Below are 21,183 nucleotides of genomic sequence, written 5' to 3'. Positions count from 1 at the left end.
CCATTGCCCTCTCCTCCGTGCCTGCCCCTTGGTGCACAGTCTCTCTATTCCTCTCCGCTCCTTCACCCTCCCCAAACCCCCTTCTCCAGGGCCTGGAGTTCAGTCTTTCCGTTCTTCCTTTCTTGACACTGTTTCTTGCTACTCTTGATCCTTTCTGGTTTTACCCTTAGCACCTCCTTCTTGCCCGACTCTGTTCCAGCCTGGCCGTCCCCCATTGTCCGGACCACTCGTCCTTTGCTTCTAACTAGATTTTCGCATGATCGGCCCCGAGGAGTAAGCTGCCCGAAACGGGCTATTCAGTGTTGCCCCCAAAAGTAGGCCATAGAGGGGAAGGCGACACACATGAGACACTGGATGGCATCGTCTTCTGTAGTGATCTTCACATGTGCCGCAGGTGGCTCAGAATGAATGGCCATCGGCTGGCTGGGGTTCCGGAGAGTTGCTTTGGTCTGACTCGTCTACGTGCATGTTTCGTGTAATAACGTTCTTGACTCGTTCTCGTCCTGCCGCCATCAATGAGTCAGAGGGCAGGCGGGATTCCTCTTGAAGGATTTCCCGGATGGAAATGGAAGCCGGTCACCCACGTGGGGAAGGTTTTCCAGAGGTTGTCGGGGTTGGAGGTGAACTTCAGAGGGGACAGGGGTAGGGCCGGTGGCGGTGGTGAGGAGTCTCTCGCCTCAGTTAAAGGGTGTGGGTCCAGAGATACAGGCAGTGTTCTGGAAGCCGCGGAGAGGTGTTATGGGAAATTAAAGTCCGTGTTTACTTTTGGCAGCATAAAAGAGAGACCCTCAAGATGACCAAGTACGTAGAGCTGGTTATTGTCGCGGACAACCGAGAGGTAAGAGCTTTATAAAACTTCTCGGTACAGTTGGTTAAAAACAGAAATAGGGAGAAGAAAATATTGAGCAAGTTATCCCTCGCCCTGATTAACCTCATTCTCTATGAGCCCTTAAAAGCATTGGAAACAACCCGTTGAAGCGGTTTCCTAGTATTACAATGTATGAAATATTACAAATGCACCTGATAATCCAAAATAATTACAAAGGCTGCAGTAAAGGCAGGACTGCCCTGTGGCTAAGGTCCCCAAACAGAAGTATTCGGGGGAAATGGCAGATGGCTTAAGAAGGTACTCTACAGCATTTGGGGGGAAAGTTGGGTTTAAAAATGTCCGACGCATCCCAAACCGAAATGAATTAACGAATGCAGGCTGCAGGGACACGGCAGAAAAACTGACGTGTGCTTCGGTGCTACGTTAGCTTTCTTCCTTTCGTTGGTTTCCGGTGAGCTGTTTTGAGATGATCTTCTCTGAATTCCTTCCTCACCTCTGCCACATGGTCTGGATGAGGTGACTTTTTCTCGTGAACTCACTCGACACCTACGAATGAAACAGGCTCGACCGTTTCTCAGAAAACTGTTCCCGTTCAGGAAGGTCAGATTTGAGGGGAGAAGGGGACCTCATTAACTTTTCTCCCTCCTCCTCTGCCTTGTTTGACTGGTGGCCGTGAGCTTCTATTCCTTTTACTGTTTCTTTTTTAAAAACAAATATAAAGGAAATTTCTGAGGATGTTAAAATCAAGTTGATGATATGAAAAATGGCTTTGGACTGCCTTCTTGCTGTCTGTTCTCTCCGCCAAAACATGTCACAGCCTCCACCATTTGTGAGGCTAGAAAAATCGCAGAAGTGGCTGTCTCCTGAGCGCTTGGCTTGGGCAAATTTCAGGGAGTTTCAGAAAGTCCCCAGACAGGGAAATTTACTCATCAGGACAGGAACTCATTTCACCGTAAACTGGGGAGGGCCCCGGGTGGTGTGTGAAGCCCAAGACTTCACATTTCCAGGAGCTGGGAAGATGAGATTCGATGGATATTCTTGCCGTTATTAATGCTGACATTTAAAATTATTAAGTTTCAGAGGCAAGGAAAAGATCTGGAAAAAGTTAAGCAGCGATTAATAGAGATCGCTAATCACGTTGACAAGGTAAGTTCTTCTTGGGGTAATTAAATCACTCAAATCACGTAAATGTTTAGAAACGAGCTGCAGGGAATGAAGCACACCTCGTCTGACTTGGCAGTGAGATCGGTTCTGCCTCTGGTCCTGGGCTGGAACTCGGACTTCCCCTTCCTCTGAGCACAGAATTCCCGGGCCTGGAATGGCTACAGGAGATGCACGCTGTCTGGACCGCGGTGGCCTGGGGCTACATCTCCCTCCAGACTCCCTTCTGGCCAGAGACCCAGCGTGAGGGGAACCCTCCTCCATCAGAGCTGGAAAACCTGTAGGACGCATCCGACCCTCTGGGGAACTCCTAAGTGCGTCTCCTCCCAGGTCTCCCCGAGTTGCTCCCCAGTGCCCCCCCCCCCCCCCCCCCCCCCCCCCCGCCGAGGGCAGGCTGTCATTTATAATGGACACGCGGGCTCCAAGGTCCGGAGACACGGCCATTGGCTTTTGGTTCATTCGGCTGTTGGAATATCTCCCCTCCCCCCCCCCATTCAAAGAGGTTGGGAGCTTTGGCAACCAACCTTGGCAAAGGTGGTTCAGACCTAGAGGAGACCCCAGAAGCCTGGTCTAATCCCGGGAGCGTGTGCTCAGCAACACTCCCTACACTACCTGTCCACAAGCAGAGGGCGAAGCTGTGTGAGCACCTGCCCTTCTCCACGCACCCCGCGGAACAGAGCCATCAAGCTGTCTGGTGCTGGCTCTCGGTCTAAAACGGCTTCTCACACCCGCCTGCACGTTGGAGTTGCCTGGAAGCTTCCAAAGGCACCGCTGCCCGGGCACCTTGGCAACTGGGGAGCTGTTAATAACTTGCACCGGTAATCAGAGAACAACATACCTCGGAAAAGACCTGACGGACTGCATGGAATTTGCCAGCCTGGCTGTTCTTGTGTTTCTGGCCGAGAGAGAGTTCAATTGCTGAGCACCCGTAGGCGGGCCGCCCCCAGCAGACCCCGAGGCCCCTGCTGGGGGTCCGCGGGCTCCTCCAGATGCTCTGTGCCTCCGAACCTGCTCACTGAGGAGCCCTGGGCTCTGGCCAGTGTTCCAAGGTTCAGTTTTGCATTGCTGCAAGTGACAGCATCTCGGCCCCAAAACGACGACCGCTCCAGGGGCAACTTCATGTTAACAGCTGTCCGGCCGGCTGCGTTGGCCTGAAGGGAAGGGGGAGAACGACAGCCCTGGCCGAAAGACCAGGCAGTGATTTAGTGCAAAGGTGACCTTCTGAAACCTCCAGGCCACTCCCCCCACCCCACACCCCCCACCCCCGTAAGTAAAACACAGGAGGCGGGTCTGATGCTCAGAGGCGAGAGCGAGGCCTGGGCGCTGGAGCCGAGGGATGTTCCCCAGGTCCTGATCCCGCAGGGCAGGGCAGGGCAGAGCCCTGACGCGTGTGATCGCCCACGCTTGGCCTCTTTAACCTCTCACCTCCAGTCTGTCCCACGTCTTCTCAAGAAGTTAGCACCAGCCGCAGGTCCGTTAGCGCTGACCCTCTGTGACCTACTTCTGGAAGGGCTGGTCTTCCGTGCGTTTCATTTCTGCAGGTACCTCCCCTCTCACGGGAGTCTTTGTTCCCCCTCTCCCGAGCCGGTTGCCTGAAGGATGCGAGTTCTCGTGTCGGACCCCGCAGGGGCTTCCCTTTAATTCCACCCATTTTTTTCAGATCCGTTTCTTCCAGAAAGCCTCCCTCGAGCCCTCAAGCACAGCCCCCTCTGAATCCCTGGTTTCTGCCCTCTCTTGGGAGTTCAGTCTGTTGGAGTGAACTGTCCTAATGGCCAGGAGTCCCCAGCCTTGAGCCTCTTGCTGACCTCTGAGCAAGGGCAAGGGGACTCTCGTCCTTGTTCTTGGTGCCCCTGCTGAGCCCGGCACTCAGCAGGAGCCGAGCAAATCCTTGTCGCCGCTGCGTTCGTGGGCGACTCGATGCCACCGCTCTTGGATCGTGTCCACCCCCATCCTGGGCTGCGTGGGCCAGGCAGACAGCCGCCAGGCCCCCGTCGAGCGTCTCCCCAGGCCTGCAGTCAGAGTGGGTCATCTTGGAAGGGAGCCTGAGCACTCGCACAGAAGTGGCCGTGCTACATAGCGGTTTAAATCTGGGCGCCAGGCCCACTCTGCTCGTGTCCACATCCCGGCCACGCCAGTCGTGCCTCGAGCCTTCAGGTCGCGGTGTCTCTGAGTGTAAAACGGGGTTAATGCTAACTCTTGGTTCATGGAGCTGTCGTGAGCACTAAGAGAGCCGCGGCGTGGAAAGTCCTGAGTGCTGCGCCGAGGACGTAGTAAGTGCTCGCTGAGTGTCCGCTGTGGTTACGGGTATCAGCCATCAGCAGCCTGGGAAGAACGCTCCCAGCAGGCAGGATTGTGTATGATGACTCAGGAGGAGTAGCACGCATGACACTTGCTCAGTGACGCCGATTTGGAGAGGAAGGACCGTGTGTGATATGCTGATGTGTGAAGTCTGTGGTAAGGATGTGACCCGAGAGAGCCAGCAGAAATGGTAACCCGTCATGGTACGAAAAGCTCCTTGGTTGGCCAGCACCAACGTCAGCTCTGAGAAACAATGACACGTAGTCCCATACAAACCTTAGTGTCCCTTCCATACAGCCCTCACCGGAGGCAAACACAGTGTCCCCTTCACAGGTGACAACCCTGAAGCCCACACAGGGCATTGGCTCTGAGGTTGTCGCATAGCAAGGCGGTGTGGGCATCGGCACTGGACTTCTTACCCATCTGCCTCCTGATCACTGTTACCTTTGTGCCTGACACAGTGGGAAGTGTGGTCCCTCTGTCAAAAGGCAGCAGCCAAGACGCATGCCGTCAGGATTCCAGAGGAGTCCGGGAACTTCGTTCAGCCCAGGAAGCCTGGGCTGGGAGCTTACGAGTGGATACCACAGACAAGACCAAGCAATGCTTTTTTTTCCCCTCTCTCTCTAATTACTTTAAGTTCTAATTAGTTCCTTTAATGAACTATTGGTTAATTGCAGTATTGGTTTCAGGAGTAGATTTCAGTGGTTCATCATTTACATACAACACCCAGGGCTCATCACAAGTGGCCTCCTTCCTGCCCATCCCCCACCCAGCCCATCCCCCACCCACCTCCCTCCATCCACCCTCAGTGTGTTCTCTGTCGTTCAGAGTCTCTTATGGTTTCTTTCCCTCTCTCTTTTTTTCTTCCCTCCCATATGTTCATCTGTTTTGTTTCTTAAATTCCACATATCACAGACCGAGCAATTCTTGATTAAAAACAAGCTGTTGGGCAGCATTTGGGTCGAAGCATTGTCTCATGAACTTATTAATGTAATGCCCATAATTGTCATCTGCTTGAAACCCAGTTGACGTTCTGCGATGTAGCTTGTGTCCCAGTCATACCCTTGTGCTCACCAGATGACCGCGGGGAGATGAGCAGGGGAAACGGCGAGCCTGCCCTCAGCGGGTTCAGCACCAGGGTCAGAGGCCCACACTTGGGGAGCTGATTGCCCTCTGGCTCACCACATTGGAATGGGGCTTAACCATCAAATGCGGAGCTTCTGTGACTTGTGTTACTTGTTGGCCCGGATCCTGGTAGAGGAAAAATGGGACGAGCTCACACCTGGAGCTTAACTTTGGCTGCTGTCATCAGTCACCTGTTTCTGCCTGGTTACCGGGCGTCTCAGAAAATGAGGACCTTCCCATTGTGTACCACCTCACCCCTCATGGGCGTTGGAAGATTTTACAGCCAGCCAGGTGATCCCGTGTCCTCACCCCCCGGGTCCTGGGCACAGAGCCACCTCCTTAGCATAACGCACTTAGGGGGCAGGAAAGTAGTTGGGGGCGACACGGAGTTCTTCCCTCTGCCCTGACCACTCATCTCGCCCTGGATAAAACTATCCCTTAGCCATTAGAAGAATTGCTCATCCTACCTCTGACCCAGGATGATCTGCTTGTGGAGGGAGGGCTATAGGTTGAAGTCAGGGATGTGTACAGACGAGAGACAGAATAGCAATGACAATACTTGCCTTGGGCAGGGTACCCGAGACTTTCTATCACAAGGCTGTAAAAGAGGAACTTCCTTTAGAAGATCTTTCCTGTGACACCTCTGGTGAGCTAACTTCTGGCTGTGAGGAGAATGGTCAACGAAGTTCCCGAAGAAGGGTTCTGCTTATCCCTTTATTATTCCGAAAGATATTGATTTGTTCATTTGATTAGAACCTTCTAGGTTGGCTACAAGTGACAGAATGTGATCGTGTCAGCCAAGTCTGAGTCTTTGCGGAAAAATTAATACAGATGCATTTTCAGCAACTCGTAGGTAGAACGTTTTGCTTAAAAGGAACAAATTATTGTCCTTGGCAGTGTCTGAAAAAGCCTAATTCCCTCATTGTTTTTCTTGCCATATTTATTAACTGGCTGTCTTTAGGCATAATGTGACTATGTTAGCAATAGTAACACATCTATATGCACATTTTAAATCACCAGTGAACTGTGTGGAACGTGTGCTTCCATACCAATAAGGGCAGACGTCAGAAAGCCTATTAACTTTGGCATCTAACTGGCCAACCACATTGGAAACCCAGTTAACACATCACTTTGTATCAGACACTGCAAATATTTCTTAAATTCTAACGCCACAGGAACAAGGGAGCAGAGAGGGATTTTTCTCACCCGGGTCAGTGAGGTTCACAACATGCAAATATGTACTAGCCTTCATTTGAAGTTCTTATGAATGTGATCCCCAGAGGATGCCTGTCTCGGTCAGTTTTACAGACCACTGAACATTCGGATAGTGCTGGTGGGCGTCGAGGTATGGAATGACATCGACAAATGCTCGATTAGTCAGGACCCGTTCACAAGCCTCCACGAATTCCTGGACTGGAGAAAGATGAAGCTTCTACCTCGAAAATCACATGACAACGCCCAGCTTATCAGGTAGGGTGTTCGTGGCCTGTTCTTTGCCTGAAGAACGCATGACCTCAGCAGCCCCCTGTCCTGGCACTCACTGAAGCTGCACACCTCTCTACAGAGCTCACTGGCTTGTACAAGGGTGTTTCCCAGCCCACAGCAGTGGGGCACACGCCATCCTGACCAAACTGTGGGTCTGTTGGGAACGTCTCCCTTTGAACCCCCTAGGAAACCTATCCCTCCAAGAGACGTCTTATTTTCTTTTTCCATCACCTGGATGTTTTCCTCTATGCAAATTTCTCTAGTCTTTGTCTTGATATAAAATTGTCCCGAGTAGGCGATTAAAAAAAAAAAAAAAAAAAAGCTCATTTTCTTTCATTATTACTGAAAAATGTTTATGCAAGATGTGAGGACGATGTATTAGGATGATTATTGCCAGATGCCTGGAGAGAGGAAATGTTCATTCCTCCTCCTGTTTCTCTAGGACTCTGGTTTTCTAGATCAGAGGACCCCAGCGGTCTGCATTCTTTCGATCGCTGTGGACTGAGCATCCATCAGGAAGCCAGCACCCTTGAGGTGCTTTTAACATAACGGTGACCAGTACTGTAAGGCTCCCTGCTCTCAGGAGTCCCCAGTCCGTTGGGAGAAGGTGACAACGAACAAGGAAATTGCAGAGAGCGCTAAGTGTCACGGAGATAATAAAATGAGGGAAAACACAGCTATAATGTAACATACTATATTAGGAAGATATTCGGACACCTTTATATTTAAAGGGAAAAAAGTGTAATCATAAACTGAATTAGTAAGGAGTGCGTTTTTCCCAAAGTGACAAACTTTTTTTAAGACCCTTAAACCTTATTCTTACGTTCTCATGTAGCTCACTTCCCTGAATTGAAAGCTTCAGGGTCAGAGACACTTGTCTTAGGCAAATTGTATCTAGTTTCTTAAAAACTTATAGAAAGCTAAAAACCATTCTTACCCCGTCCTCACTTTAGAAAATGCCTGCATACAAACCGAGGCTGTTGGCATTCCCTGATAATTTACTTTGGCCATTTTCACGGGGTTGTTTGTTTTTTTTTTTTCCCCGCCTTGGATATTTGTGGTCGCCTCATATTTTATGCATTGATTAATCCTGAACTACTAAAAGTACATTTTAGATATTCTGAGTCAGAGTATTTTGGTTTGATTTTTTTTCACCAAACGGAGTCTGTCCAACTTGAACATCTGGAAATAAATTAGCCTCTTATATAACCTTATTATTTATATGCATATATAATGGTATCTGTTAAAATGGTCTATATGGATGTAAATACAAAACCTGTAACCCCAACTGCTGTACATATGAGTATGAAGGACAGACGGATGGACAGATGGATGGATAGATATATGCATACATACACAGATGAGGTTTTATATATACTTACTCCCTTTTGTCCAGTTGAATGCTGTCAAAATAACTAACTTTTCAAACAGTATGTGTATGCCTACATATGTACATGGCCAAGATAACATGAGTAAGTCATTTAAAGATTTAAAAGAGATTCCCTTAAAGAAGATTCAACAAATACAAACAATGTGGGGTTTTTTTTTTAATTTTTTAATGTTTATTTATTTTTGAGAGACAGAGTGTGAGTGGCGGAGGGACAGAGGGAGAGACCCAGAATCCCAAGCAGGCTCCAGGCTCTGAGCTGTCAGCACAGAGCCCAACGCGGGGCTTGAACCCACAAACCGCAAGATCACGACCTGAGCCAAAGTCGGACGCTTAATCGGCTGAGCCGCCCAGGTGCCCCACAATGCCATTTCTCTCTAACAGATGGGAATGACCTTGGACACTTAACTGACTGAGCCACGCAGACACCCCTGACAAATACAAACAATGTTTAATTTGTAACGCAAGAGGGTCGAATGAATAACGCTTGCATGAAACAAGCCTTGATGTCATTGGACTCACTGATCAGGTTAAGAATCCACGGGGCGGGGGGGGGGGGGGGGGGGGGAGCCAGTACCTGAGCCATAACGTCCCCTTCTGGAAGCTTCCTTCTGGTGTAGTAAGGCTTTGTGGCTGCTTATTCTACATTGACTCCAGAGGAGCAGTCATTTCTCTGCTGATTCCCCTTTTGCCAACTACGTTAGCATCACACTTTAAAGAGTTCAGGTTTCTGGCCTAATTGTAACGTCACACAGGAAAGCAAACTTCAGCTACAACAGGAAGTCTAGTGAACCACCACATGCATTTCATTTAGTTACCAGTGATTCTCTGTGATGGCCTCAGCGCTTCATTAGCAGGCATTGTTCAAAAGGAGTAGCTCCTGGGGCGCCTGGATGGCCCTGTCGGTTAAGTGTCTGACTCTTGGTTTCAGCTCAGGTCACGACCTCATGGTTTGTGGTCAAGCCCTACGTCAGGCTCTGTGCTGACTGTGCAGAGCCTGCTTGGGTTTCTCTCTCTCTCTCTGTCTCAAAAATAAATAAGTAATCATGAAAAACAACAACAACAAAAACAAAAAGGAGCAGCTCCTTCCAGTCCACGGGGAATAGGCAGGCTACGACTTGTAAGAACAAAGGTCACAGCTGGTCGTTGGCCGAGTCTTGCAAACAGAAATCTGAAAGGAGTATGAGACCACGATACAAAGTCAATTTTAAAGGAACCGAGGCTCCAAATCACCTGCAAACACCCCCTCATGTGGCTGTTTTCATTTGGGTACCTTTTCTTGCTCTGACTCTTACTGGGATGCAGGAATGTCCAACAGAATCTCAAACGTTAGGAAATGACTTCATCCCGTATTAATTTAAGAATGGCTTTTTGTCTGTTTCCTAGTGGGGTTTATTTCCAAGGGACCACCATTGGCATGGCACCCATCATGAGCATGTGCACAGCAGAGCAGTCCGGAGGAATCGTCATGGTAAGTCAAGGGCACCAGCAGGCTGATGTTGGTGCCCCAGACACTTCCCTCGCTGTCTCGGGACAGCCCCACTTTTATCAGACTCGGTAAAATGAGGCCTTTTTCTTAAATGGCTTTTAGATGTAATTCCACCTTATTTTCTAGCTCCGTTGATGATCTTCCCTCCCCATAATGTTTCAGGGACTCTTTATTAAAAACACCAAGTCACACACAAGTGAGGTGAGTGTGTAAAAATAACTCAGTGGAAGCCCGTCTGCCCCTTTTTTGGAGAAGAAGTTTCAGCTGGGGTCTTGGTCCAAGCATTTCAGTCCAGGATGCCTCCCGGCATTGGGATGAGCCAGGACACGGGGTTGCCCTCCTCATTCGGTTTCTTAGACAGACTGTGGTCTCACCAAACATTACTACCAGAATGGTTTTCTGATGGTTCTGCGTCCAAGGCCCAACAGCCAAAAGTCTGAGGTTTTTAACTGTTTACCACTGCACATGCTTGACCCACCTCCTAGCCAGTGTCCAATTTGTCTTTATAATAACATTAATCTTGGAAGGCAGATACTTACGTTTATTGATTTGTAAGGATATTTTTGTCATATGTGGGCTCTATACGCTTATACAAGGGAGCAAAACAGGAAGAATATTTGGGGCTTGTTTCTTACGAATTTAAGAGGGAAAGAGCTTTGATATGCTACCCAACAGGGGACTCCTGTTCCACTCCATCCGTTACTTAGAGAAGAGGTTTCACCTCATGCTGGTGCTGTCCCTCTTCCGAAAATATAGCGGCCCCTTTGCACCAGCCCTCAGCCAGGGCGTATTCTCGGAGACCAGTCTGACATCTCCGTTGAACGAACAGAACCTTGCCCTTCTAAGAAACCATGGTTTCCTCCACACTCTTTTTCCAAACAGAACCTTTCTGAATACTCCATTGTATTAAGGAGCTGAAGGAGTAATGTTCTGCTGACTCTTATTTTCCTTCCATACTGCCCGACCTAATCTTCTTAGTGAACATACATGACAAATGTTGTCTCTTCTCTGATAAGTGTTGCTAATTCCTATAAACACGCACTGAACATATAAGCCGGAGAGGCCTTTGGGAAAAGCGTGGTCACTCTGGATTTCTGGCTTGTACAAGCTACCCTCTGGTTTTCTTTGAACTTACAAGCCCTGTGTGTGCTCTCCACCGTGGAAGTCCCTGGAAAGATTGCTTTTTGTTGGTGCCAGGTTAATTTCAAGTCAGATCCTGACTATATTTTTACAGAGGAGCCTGTAAAATTTTAAGAGGGAATAATTTTCTGTTTCATGGCTCCACGGTCAGTTGCTCCTGACTTTGCCACTTAAAATGGGCATAAATATTTTTTAGAGCTGAAACTGAATTCCTCATAAGCATAGCAGACTCTGCCGTTTGGGGTGTTTAAACATTTTTATAACCATTCTGATCATATTTAAGTGGCTTTCTTCGGTTTGTATCCCTTACTCTGTTTCCATACAAGCGCTTGATCAAGATTCCTCCTTTAAAAAGCGTACGGAAAAGCCTGTTTTTTTTTTTTTTTCAAATGGATGAAAATGAACGTGGCAGATATAAGCAAATATGTGGACGGCAGAGGCAATCAGGTCGAGATCAAAGTTCATCAACAGGAAATACGTTTGACCTACATGGCAGCGGTGAAGGTCATCCTTAGACACATCCTTTGTCTGCTCCACTTAGGACAGAGGCGTCAAGTGGGACGGAAGGCCACAGCCCCTTTAATTCTATAAAATTCCTGAGATAAATGAGCTCAATGTTTTGGCCAGACCTGAAACTTCTAGACTCACATTCTCCTGTTATGTCTCTGGAATTAAGTTCATGGGTGTTCCATGTGACTATGCCTGCTTCAAGGACTCACAAATCTAAGAGGAAGGAAATCAGGTAGCAAAGAAGCAAGAATCCCTATCAAATTGAAAAGATGAGTTCCACTCCTGTTTCGCTATTTTTTAAAGATAGAGCAAATCATTAATTCAGTAACTTAAAGCCATGCCTTTGTATCTAACTGAACTAAAACAATCTAGGTTTAGGGATGATGCTGTAAATAAAGAGGTAGGTGGGGCGCCTGGTTGGTTCAGTCACTTAAGCGTCTGACTCTGGATTTTGGCTCAGGTCATGATCTCACAGTTCATGGGATCGAGCCCTGCATCGGGCTCTGTGCTGACGGTGCGGAGCCTGCTTGGGATTCTCTCTCCCTCTGTCTCTGCCCCTTCCCTGCTCACTCTTTCTCTCTCTCTTTCAAAATAAATAAACTTGAAAAAATATTTTAAAATATATTTTAAAAATAATTTAAAAAGAAGTTTTTTTTTTCTTATTACAAACCTAAACTGTTTGTCAGGGTCCCTTGAGAGACAATTCTGTTCATAATCACCTATCCGTGAGACAGTGTAAAACAATTTGGCAATTGAAAACAAACACAGGCCATTTGGTGATACAAAAGAATCAAATAATCGTTTTTAAAGGACGAATTCCTTGAATTTTGTGCCAGAGCATGTGAAATGTGGCCCTCCACATTCCTAGGTTGACGACTTTCCCTTTGCCAACCTGTGTTATTCTTGAGAATTGATTTCCTGAAACATACTTGTGAAGCTTCCTACACAGGAAACTGTAAAATCTAAACAAAGTAATTTATTAGGAATTTCATCCATTCTAAGAATTACTTGGTTCCGTGATGTGCTGCTCTCTTCTTAGACTCAGGGCTGAAAAGGGGAAGCTACAGCTATAAGCAAGAACCTATAATAATCTTTTAGGAGCACGCCTTTACAGGGGGCCCCGCAAAGGTTATCTGTGTCAGGAATGATGCTTTCTCCAAAGCTCGGTGTCACTGTTTCCTGGCAGTTTCTTGGAAAACCCCTTATCTCTTTCCTGGGAGGCACAAAGCAGTATTTGAATAAGGGACCTTCTTTGCTCTGCGATGTGCAGCCCTTTTCAGAAACACCACCGATGGGCCCAATTTCTGCAAATCACGTTTAGTAATGAACAGTTTTCGTGTGTTCAAGTTAAGGAACGATATTTTAATAATTAGCGTTGAATCATTTAGTAATGATACTGTAAGTAACAATACTTTCCAGTATCTGTTTAGCCAAGCCAACCACGTACTCCGTTAAGATAGGGGTGGCCATACAATGCTTGCTAGACGGAGAGACCACCTTCCAAAACCCATCAAAGGGTAGAACGAACCCCCGGAAGCAAGAGTGAGAGAATAAGGCTGCTTCGGTCCATTTCCAAAGTCTGCAAGAGACCAGCAAGAAAGAGGCATAACTGGTCTACCATCTTAATTCAGTGAATCTTCAGGTTATTCAATGTGGTTAGCTTTTTTTGTGTGAATTCTTGTGAATTTTCCAAGTATCCTTCTTTTTTTTTTTTTTTAATTTTTTAAGTTAATTTATTTTGAGAGAGACAGAGTATACGGGAGGGGCAGAGAGAGAGGGAGAGAAAAAGAATCCCAAGCAGGCTCCTCGCAGCCAGCGCAGGGCCAGATGTGGGGCTCGAACTCACAAACTGCGAGATCGTGACCCGAGCTGAAGTCGGACCCTTAACCACCTGAACCACCCAGGCGCCCCTCAAGTATCCTTCTCTACCAAGTAGACAGGAGGGGTGTGCTCAGTAACACCTGCTCAGGTCTTATTTAGAATGTCACAAAGAATAGGGGCGCCTGGGTGGCTCAGTCACTCAAGCGTCCACCTTCAGCTCGGGTCATGATCTCGTGGTTCGTGGGATCGAGCCCGGAGTTGGAGCTTGTGTTGACAGTGCAGAGACTGCTTGGAATTTCCTCTCTCCCTCCCTTTTGGTCCCTCCTCCAGCCCCCCCCCCCAAAATGGATACATAAACTTTCAAAAGAAAGAAAGGTGTTTTATAAGAGACTGTGGGGAAGAGAATGGAGATGATTGCCTTGAGTATTTCACATAAAGACATAAGGAGTCCTAAATGTGTCCATGATGTAGGCATTCCTCTGCAGAAGGGACCCCAAACTGGTTTAATAAAATAGGTCAGATCGTTTTTTAAGTTTGAACTAAATAATGGGGCTCTATATTTGTTCCTTTTAGGGGATTGGATTCAGTCAAGTGTTGACAAAATTCGGTCAAGTGGTCAATGGCAGGGGAGAGAAGTAGACAGGGGCTGGGGAAAAGGCCAAGGAGATGTGAACTATACATTGTGTTCTTGTGTTTGCTTTGAGGACCATTCAGACAGCCCCCTTGGCGCAGCTGTGACCCTGGCACACGAGCTGGGCCACAATTTCGGGATGAACCATGACACTCTGGAGAGAGGCTGTGGCTGCAGTGTGGCTGCTGACAAAGGAGGCTGTATCATGAACCCTTCGACCGGGCAAGTACCGACATTTCTCTACTTGTAGAGCTGGGCCTGACGTGGAAGTGCATATTGGGAAACTGCTGAGCGAAAATCTCCCTGGTTTCCTGGCAAGAGCACCCATGGAAACTTCCAGAAAGAAGTCCCTTCCTAAGTAGCAAGAGTGAACTGCACTCCTCTGAGAAGGTCATAGGCAACCAGATGGCAATGCCACATGGCATAAGGATGGACTTCTCTGAGAAGTGGCGGGGGTGGGGGAGGGGTAGACACTGTCTTTGTTTAGAAATTGAGACATTATCCTACAATCTGAGCACACGTTTTCTATTTGAGCCCACAGCTCCAGTGCCCCGGCCATCCTAGGGCCTGGAAACTCGCTGGGCAAAGGGGTCAAGGTTAGATGGGTCACACGTCCTTCAGAACGTGCTAGTTGGGGAGTGTTTCTTCCCTCAGGGTTGGCCCAATGACGTCTCTGAAATACATCGATAGCACGGGGGCGGGGGGGGGGGGGGCGGGAGCAGGTACCAGCGTCCCTACATCTGATGCATCCACCTTATTGGATCCGAGAGGTTTCAATGACGTGACTGCTCCCTTTCAGTAAATTACATCTTTCTTCTTCATGGAATGCCTTTCAGAAACTCTAGACTTGGTTCGCCCGGGAAAAAAGGAAGATAGTTTCACTAAGGGACCATTCAGATGAGGTGGAAAGAGACACCACGTGGAGTGATTGAGTACAGGTTCTGATTAGATCCCGATGCCTCCACGAGCCCATCCCAAACCCGAGTGCTGTGCTGATGTCGGGAGATTTTCATTAGGAAAGGAGAACACGCACTTGTTACCATCTCCTTTTTTTATATCTGAATGAGATCTTCCCAGCGCTTGTCTTCACGGCACTTTCCCGGCGAAGCTCGCTCTCTGGGCTTGCTGAAGGCCGCACTACCATGGGAAGCCAGTCCGGACTTACAGCCCAAAGACTGGCCTCTCTGAAGACCTACTGGCCTGGCGTGAGGGGGGGACACCTGCCAGAGGCATAAAGGCCCCAGGAGAGGGATGGATTGTTACAAAATGCAGTTATGCTTTGGCAAGCAGCAGCTTTGGGGGGCTCCTCAGCTGGGTCCTAGGGCATCACATTCCCCCCAAAAACAAAGACTGGGCGGCGCTGCACATCGTCCCTGCGTGAGAAGTGTTCGTGAGGCATCTCCTTGTCACCTTATTAGCAAGTTACTGCTTCTCTTCACCGCCATTAGCACGGAGCCTTCGGGGATGCATGCTTTTTGCCTCTGGTTCTGTCTTCAGCATGATTCAAGGGAGTCACCAAGACCTTGTAGAGGAACTTGCTCTGAGTCTGTGATAACAGAAGCCAAGAACCTGAGCCCAAAGTGCTAGTACCTTAGGCCAACAGCAACAGGAAATGAAATATTGCAAAACCCTAGATACTAACAAGGGAGCTCCCCAAGAGGGACACAGGCTTCTCTGAGAAAGTGTGTAGGACTCTTGTCATGTAAACAGTCCAGGCAGAGGCAAGATAACTATCTGCTGGGCATTTGGGGCAAAGAATTCCTTCTTAGGATGTGCGGTTGGGCCAGGGGCCTGTAGGTATCTCCTTTTTCCCGTGGAATACTGGCCAGACAGACCCCAGCATCACTGGCCAGCTTGCTGCGTGAATCTCAGACAAGGAAGCTGGTAGGAAATTAACATACAACTGAGTGGTCTTCAGGCTTTCTCATTCCTGATGAACTCCAAGTGGCTACAGAAAATTCTCTGTTTCCTTAATTTCCCTGATGATCAAATAGGCACCAAACATTAGCCTCTATTCCCCTCACAAGTGGTTTCCAGTGACTAATATTGTGTATGTTTTACAACTCTTGATAAACTTGGCAGACGGAGGAGAGGAAAATCTAGACTGGGAACCCTGGACTGAGATTGAAGAGATCGAGTAGCTCCTGTTCTGATACCAATTGTTGTGGGTAATACAGGCAAATGGGTAACCCCTCTGTCTTCCCATTCTTCATCAGGAAAATGAGTGAGCTAGTCTTTTTCCTTCCTTCCTTCCTTCCTTCCTTCCTTCCTTCCTTCCTTCCATCCATCCATCCATCCCTCCATCCATCCATATTCATCCATCTCTCCATCTTTTCATCATCTCATCCATACCTCCACCCATCCTTCCACTTACTTGTTCACATAGTCAACAAATATTTTTGACCCCTGGGCCTATTGTCATGGGGAACACACAGAGGAGGGAAACCCTACAGCTCTAAAAATTATATGATTCCAGAGGCACAAACAGCAAGACCTACTTTCGGATACTCCCTATAATTTTGTGTAAACCCCTTCAACTGAGAAAGTCTTCATGGCGGTGTTTAAGGATAGGAGCCAAATGACCCTGGAGATACTCGAAATTCATAGGTAGAAATCCTATTGTTAAGAGCTCAGCAAATCATTTCAAAGGGTTTTTCCCCCCTTACCAGGGGTTTGCTAATAGCCTTTACTTGATTTATATCTTATTAGCAATTTCTCAGTTTTCTCTTTTGCTGAGCTTGTGCTTTTGCGTAAATCTCTTCTATTTGGTTCTCATTTATGATCCCACATTCCTGTCCAGAGAGTGGTGTTTTTAATTTTCTCAGATGGAAAGAAACTTCCTAAAGCAAGTGGGTGAATTAATCACAAAAGTCCACAGTGAGGGGGAGGTCAAGCCGCCCAGGCAACCCTCAGCCATCCATCACCCATCAGAGACCTTCCAGGCTGCTTTTAATCTGCGGTATTATCTCAACGTGGTCATTCTCTTACCTCACAGGGGCCCCTCGAGAGCAGCAGAGTGGATTAAATGAGATCACGTGTCTTTGTAAATTGTAAATCACTCCACAAATACACGGTGGTAGTATTGCTATTATTGTTTAGCTCACAGGGGTGTTGGAACCATCGAGACGTTGAGGGCCTCTTCCAGAAGCCCTGTGCTCAGCTGCTGGAAAGCACTTTCGTTCCCACTAAAGGTCCCTCAGCAACTCGCCCACGGTTTCTCTGTGAATGGCTCGTTGTAAACCGGCCCACGTCCAAACACCAGCCCTCCTCCTGACTTCCTCTGCACCACTGATTCAGGCACCGACAGCAAACGTTAAAAAATGTTATTCGAGTCGTAGCCTCGAAGGTGAGCCTCGAACAGAGACGAATCGGTGACTGCTTTAATGATACTCAGATCTTCCCGAATCACAAAGAACCAAGTATCTCGGATGTTTTCGAGGGGAAAAGCACAACCCTTGATGTACTGTGTTTATTCCTTATCGAGGCATTCCAGAATCCCAACTCCGAAACATTCGCCGCCTGCCGTCATTGACAAATGGGACCCAAAGCCCTGGGAAAACTATGCTGGCATGCAGTCCTGCTACAAAGGGGTGTTACGACTTGGGTCACATCTTACAGGCTAGTTGGAGGGGGGGGTGGGGTTCCGTACAGGTTGTACCATTAATTACTGCAAGGCTGGCCGTGTGTGCGAGCATGTGTTTTATGTCTGTGGATAGTTAACATGAAGACCTGCCTTGGAAATCACTCTTTGGCAAAAGCAGTCTCTGGGGATTCGTGTGGGAGTTTAAACTCAATTGAGACCATCCATTAATGAGCTCCGTGGAGCATTTGGTCTGAAAGGGTTTGAGGACAAAGCATGCCACATTTATGGGAGGAAGAAAAATGTGAAGAGTTTGAACACTTTTGGAAAAGATTACTTAGCGTCGTTGTAAATGTCACTTCCCAGAGTGGACCAAAAAAAAAAAACAAAAAAAAAACAAAGCAGTATTGGCATTCAAAACCTACTCTCAGAGCTTCCTTTATTGTTGGCAGGAAGTTTTCTGTTAAAAAGAGTTGGAGTCAGAGAGCCTCTCATGGTGGGAATGTAGCTGAGTCTGAGGCTCATACCGACCCAGCTCCTGCGGGATATCATACGCCCTGATGCTCAGATATCAGCGTGACAACCGTGAACGGGACAGACCCCCTTCTTGCCTCCTGGAGCTTGCACTCTCTTGGGGAAGACAGACTTGAAAAACAATAAGTTAAAAACCACAAGTTAAAAGGAGTGCTTTGAAGGACACACAGGAAGAGGGTGGAAAGGAAACGCGTGGGCTAGGGGCCCCCCCTTTTATTAGGGGGTTTGGGGCAAAGCTCTCTTGGAGGTGACAGTTAAGCAAAAAGCAAAAGGAAGAGAGGGATGGAGAGTCCCCAGAGAGGGGGGAGGTCGTGCAGTTGGGTGGAGGGGACCGGAGACCAGGGGCTCGTGGGGCTGGATCCGGATGGGGGTGGGGCCTGGGGGCCTGGGGAGCTGGTGCCTGCTGGAGACGAAGGGGGTGGGGGGCGGCCGAGCGAGCAAAGCCCAGTCCACCAGACAGGGACGTGGTTTTGTCTCCAGGGCAATGAGAAGTCGTTGGAGGGTTTTAGGCAAAGCAAAACTATGACCTGACTTCCCTTTTAAGATTTCTTCGCTTCTTTTTTTAAGGTTATTTATTTATTAAGAGAGAGAGCGCGCAGGGGGAGGGCAGAGGGAGTGGGAAAGAGAGAATCCCAAGCAGGCTCTGCGCTGTCAGCACGGAGCCTGACGTGGGGCTCGATCCCGCGAACCGGGAGATCATGAACCAAGATGAAATCAAGAGTCAGACGCTCAGCTGACTGAGATACCCAGGCAGCCCGAGATTTCTTCACTTTTAAGATCACTAGCATTCAAGCTATTATGGCTTGCCAAATTCAGCGGTTTGTGTCTATTTTTATAAAGGCAGGACATGCTTCTTGGAAAACCTAAGTAAGCGCGACAGGGTGTAAAGTCTGGTGTGTTTTGCTGTAGTTAACAGGCATGAGGGATTCAATGAGAGGCGTCTTACATCAGCACCCCAGGCTGCGCGCCCCACACTCTCGCCTCCCAGCTTTGCATACGTGATGTACAAAATGCTGTTCTCTCTAGGATGTCGCTTTGCTTTCCTTACACCAAGCATCCTTTGAGGGCTCAACTTCAAAGAGCCACGGAAGAGCCCTTTCACACTCCGTGGGTGGGTATCTGAAAGGAATTACTGCAGAGTTGTCATGCTGATGCTAAGGGTGAGGCTTGGGGCTCTTTGGGTTTTGTTTAATCCAGACTGGCAAATGGCTCCGAAGCAAAGGATGTGCTCCCCAGCTGCCAGCAGAGAGTGGAGAGCCACAGGGTGTGCACCCAGGAGACTGCAGGCTAAGAAACTCAAATGAGCATGACCCCTTGCTCTCCAGCGGTGTAAACGATTTACATTAAGCTGAGGTTGGACGTTCAGGAATAACGTCCACAACTGGATCAGATAACCGTGTTTAAGCACAAAGCACTGCCGTTCTGTGTCCTCAAAAGTTTGTATAATTGGCTCCTTCAATTCCATTTAATTCGATTCAGGAAACGTTCGTTGCATACCTGCTCGCTACACAGCTGTCTGGACGTGTAGCACATCTGGATGGCCTCCGCCCAGGTTCGGCCTCCCCCCGTGACTCTGACTCAGGACAAGCCCGCTGCCAGGAAATGGGGTGAGGCAACCAAGCATAGTGAAACCACTCATTTACTCAACTAGGATTTACTGTGCCCCTGTGTGCCTGCCAGGTCCTAGGGAGCAGAGTAGGGGCACAGACCCAGAAGGAACCTTGACTTCTAAGAACTTGTGACAGGCAAGTAGACTGCTGATTACATAACAGAACCTCAGGACTCTGACAGGGGACGTTTTTGGTGCCGTAAGGCTCACCGCAGAGGCGCCTGATCTGATCTATTTATAAGGTCCTGGGTTTCGTGGCACCTCTTCTAGAAGCGTATGCCTGTACAAAATAAGGAGGCATGTCTAAACATAATTATAAGACCATTTCACACTTTCAGAAAACCACCAACAACAACACTAATTCATTGTGAACTGGGAGCAGAAGTTGGAAGGGACTGGGGCGCCTGGGTGGCTCAGTCGGTTGAGCATCCGACTTTGGCTCAGGTCATGATCTCGCGGTTCATGAATTCAAGCCCCGCGTCAGGCTCTGTGCTGACAGCTCAGAGCCTGGAGCCTGCTTCAGATTCTGTGTCTCCCTCTCTCCCATGCTCATGCTCACTTGCTCTCTCTGTCTCTCTCTCTGTCTCTCTCAAAAATAAATAAACATTCTTTTAAAAAAAGTTGGAAGGGATGGTGGGCAGGGAACACATTCTGGGACACAATCCAGTCTGAACCCTAAAGAACCAAATGAGGTCAGGAGGACTCCCCCCGGGGATTTCTAGCTCACATTGCTGGGAAACTGGATTTCTGTTTGAGGAGACTTCTCTCTGAAAATGTGTTTCAAGGAACTAAAATGAACTGCTCAGTGAAAGATTCCTCAGAATTGGGGATGTGGTGGGAACTGATAGAAATTGGATGTATTTGGGAAGTCTCTACTCTATGTAGAAGTTGCTTTCTTGAAGAATAGTGCAGGATCCGTGTAATTAAAACTCACCCCCGCCCCCGAGCCCTGAGGAACTGAGATCATGAAACACATTTATCAGAAGGGGATTTTGTAAGAAGGGGATTGTGGGAAATCATTTCCCCATATTATCTCTTCATTGAAAGGTGATTATTGTTTTCTCAATGAAAAGTTTGGGAAAGGCTTCACGTCATTCTTCAAAGTATAGGGGGATACATGGACATTTTTATTCACGGAGAGGACAAAGGGGGAACAGCGACAAAATGAAGAACTCTAGTAACATTAAAACACTACCGCCCAGAACCAGTTTAATTACCCAGCCAGAGTAATTTAGTTGGCTGCCTCCCGACATTATCGTAAGAGGGAAGTGAACTGGCAGGAGAGATTCTCGAAAAAGTCCAAGAGGGCCCATCACTATGGAGAACGTTCTTGTTCCTCTCTGTGTAATTGGGTGTCGCTCACTGTAAAATACAGACGTTTGTCTGCAATTCATGCCGAGTTGGAATACTCAGAGTCCCTGCCCGAGAGCCCAGTAGAATCACCCTCCTCTCTTAAGCTGGGCACAAAACAGAGAGGTCAAGCTGGGGAGATGGGTCAGCATGGCCACTGCTCCTTAAATATCCCATTCGGGGGAAATGCACATGGGAGAACTTGACTTTGACCCTCAAGGATTGGATTCCACC

General features: G+C 48.1%; 1 protein-coding gene and 1 long non-coding RNA gene across 3 annotated transcripts in view; one reads left to right on the top strand and one right to left on the bottom strand.

Annotated features, from left to right (window-relative positions):
* The window catches only part of ADAM12 (ADAM metallopeptidase domain 12), a 341,670-nt gene that overhangs the window by 251,021 nt on the left and 69,466 nt on the right, over positions 1 to 21,183 (top strand). For both annotated transcript variants that reach the window (XM_053207586.1, XM_027063359.2), the window contains exons 7-11: positions 773 to 838; positions 1,904 to 1,975; positions 6,714 to 6,883; positions 9,672 to 9,756; positions 13,950 to 14,098. In XM_053207586.1, coding sequence (XP_053063561.1) covers positions 773 to 838; positions 1,904 to 1,975; positions 6,714 to 6,883; positions 9,672 to 9,756; positions 13,950 to 14,098 — 542 coding nt within the window. The remainder of the gene's footprint in view (positions 1 to 772; positions 839 to 1,903; positions 1,976 to 6,713; positions 6,884 to 9,671; positions 9,757 to 13,949; positions 14,099 to 21,183) is intronic.
* Positions 1 to 21,183, bottom strand: part of LOC128312686 (uncharacterized) — a 34,781-nt gene that overhangs the window by 13,040 nt on the left and 558 nt on the right. The window lies entirely within an intron of this gene.

The sequence above is a fragment of the Acinonyx jubatus genome, chromosome D2 (genome assembly GCF_027475565.1).
Source record: "Acinonyx jubatus isolate Ajub_Pintada_27869175 chromosome D2, VMU_Ajub_asm_v1.0, whole genome shotgun sequence".
Lineage (NCBI taxonomy): Eukaryota > Metazoa > Chordata > Mammalia > Carnivora > Felidae > Acinonyx > Acinonyx jubatus.
This window is presented reverse-complemented; position numbering and strand designations above follow the sequence as displayed.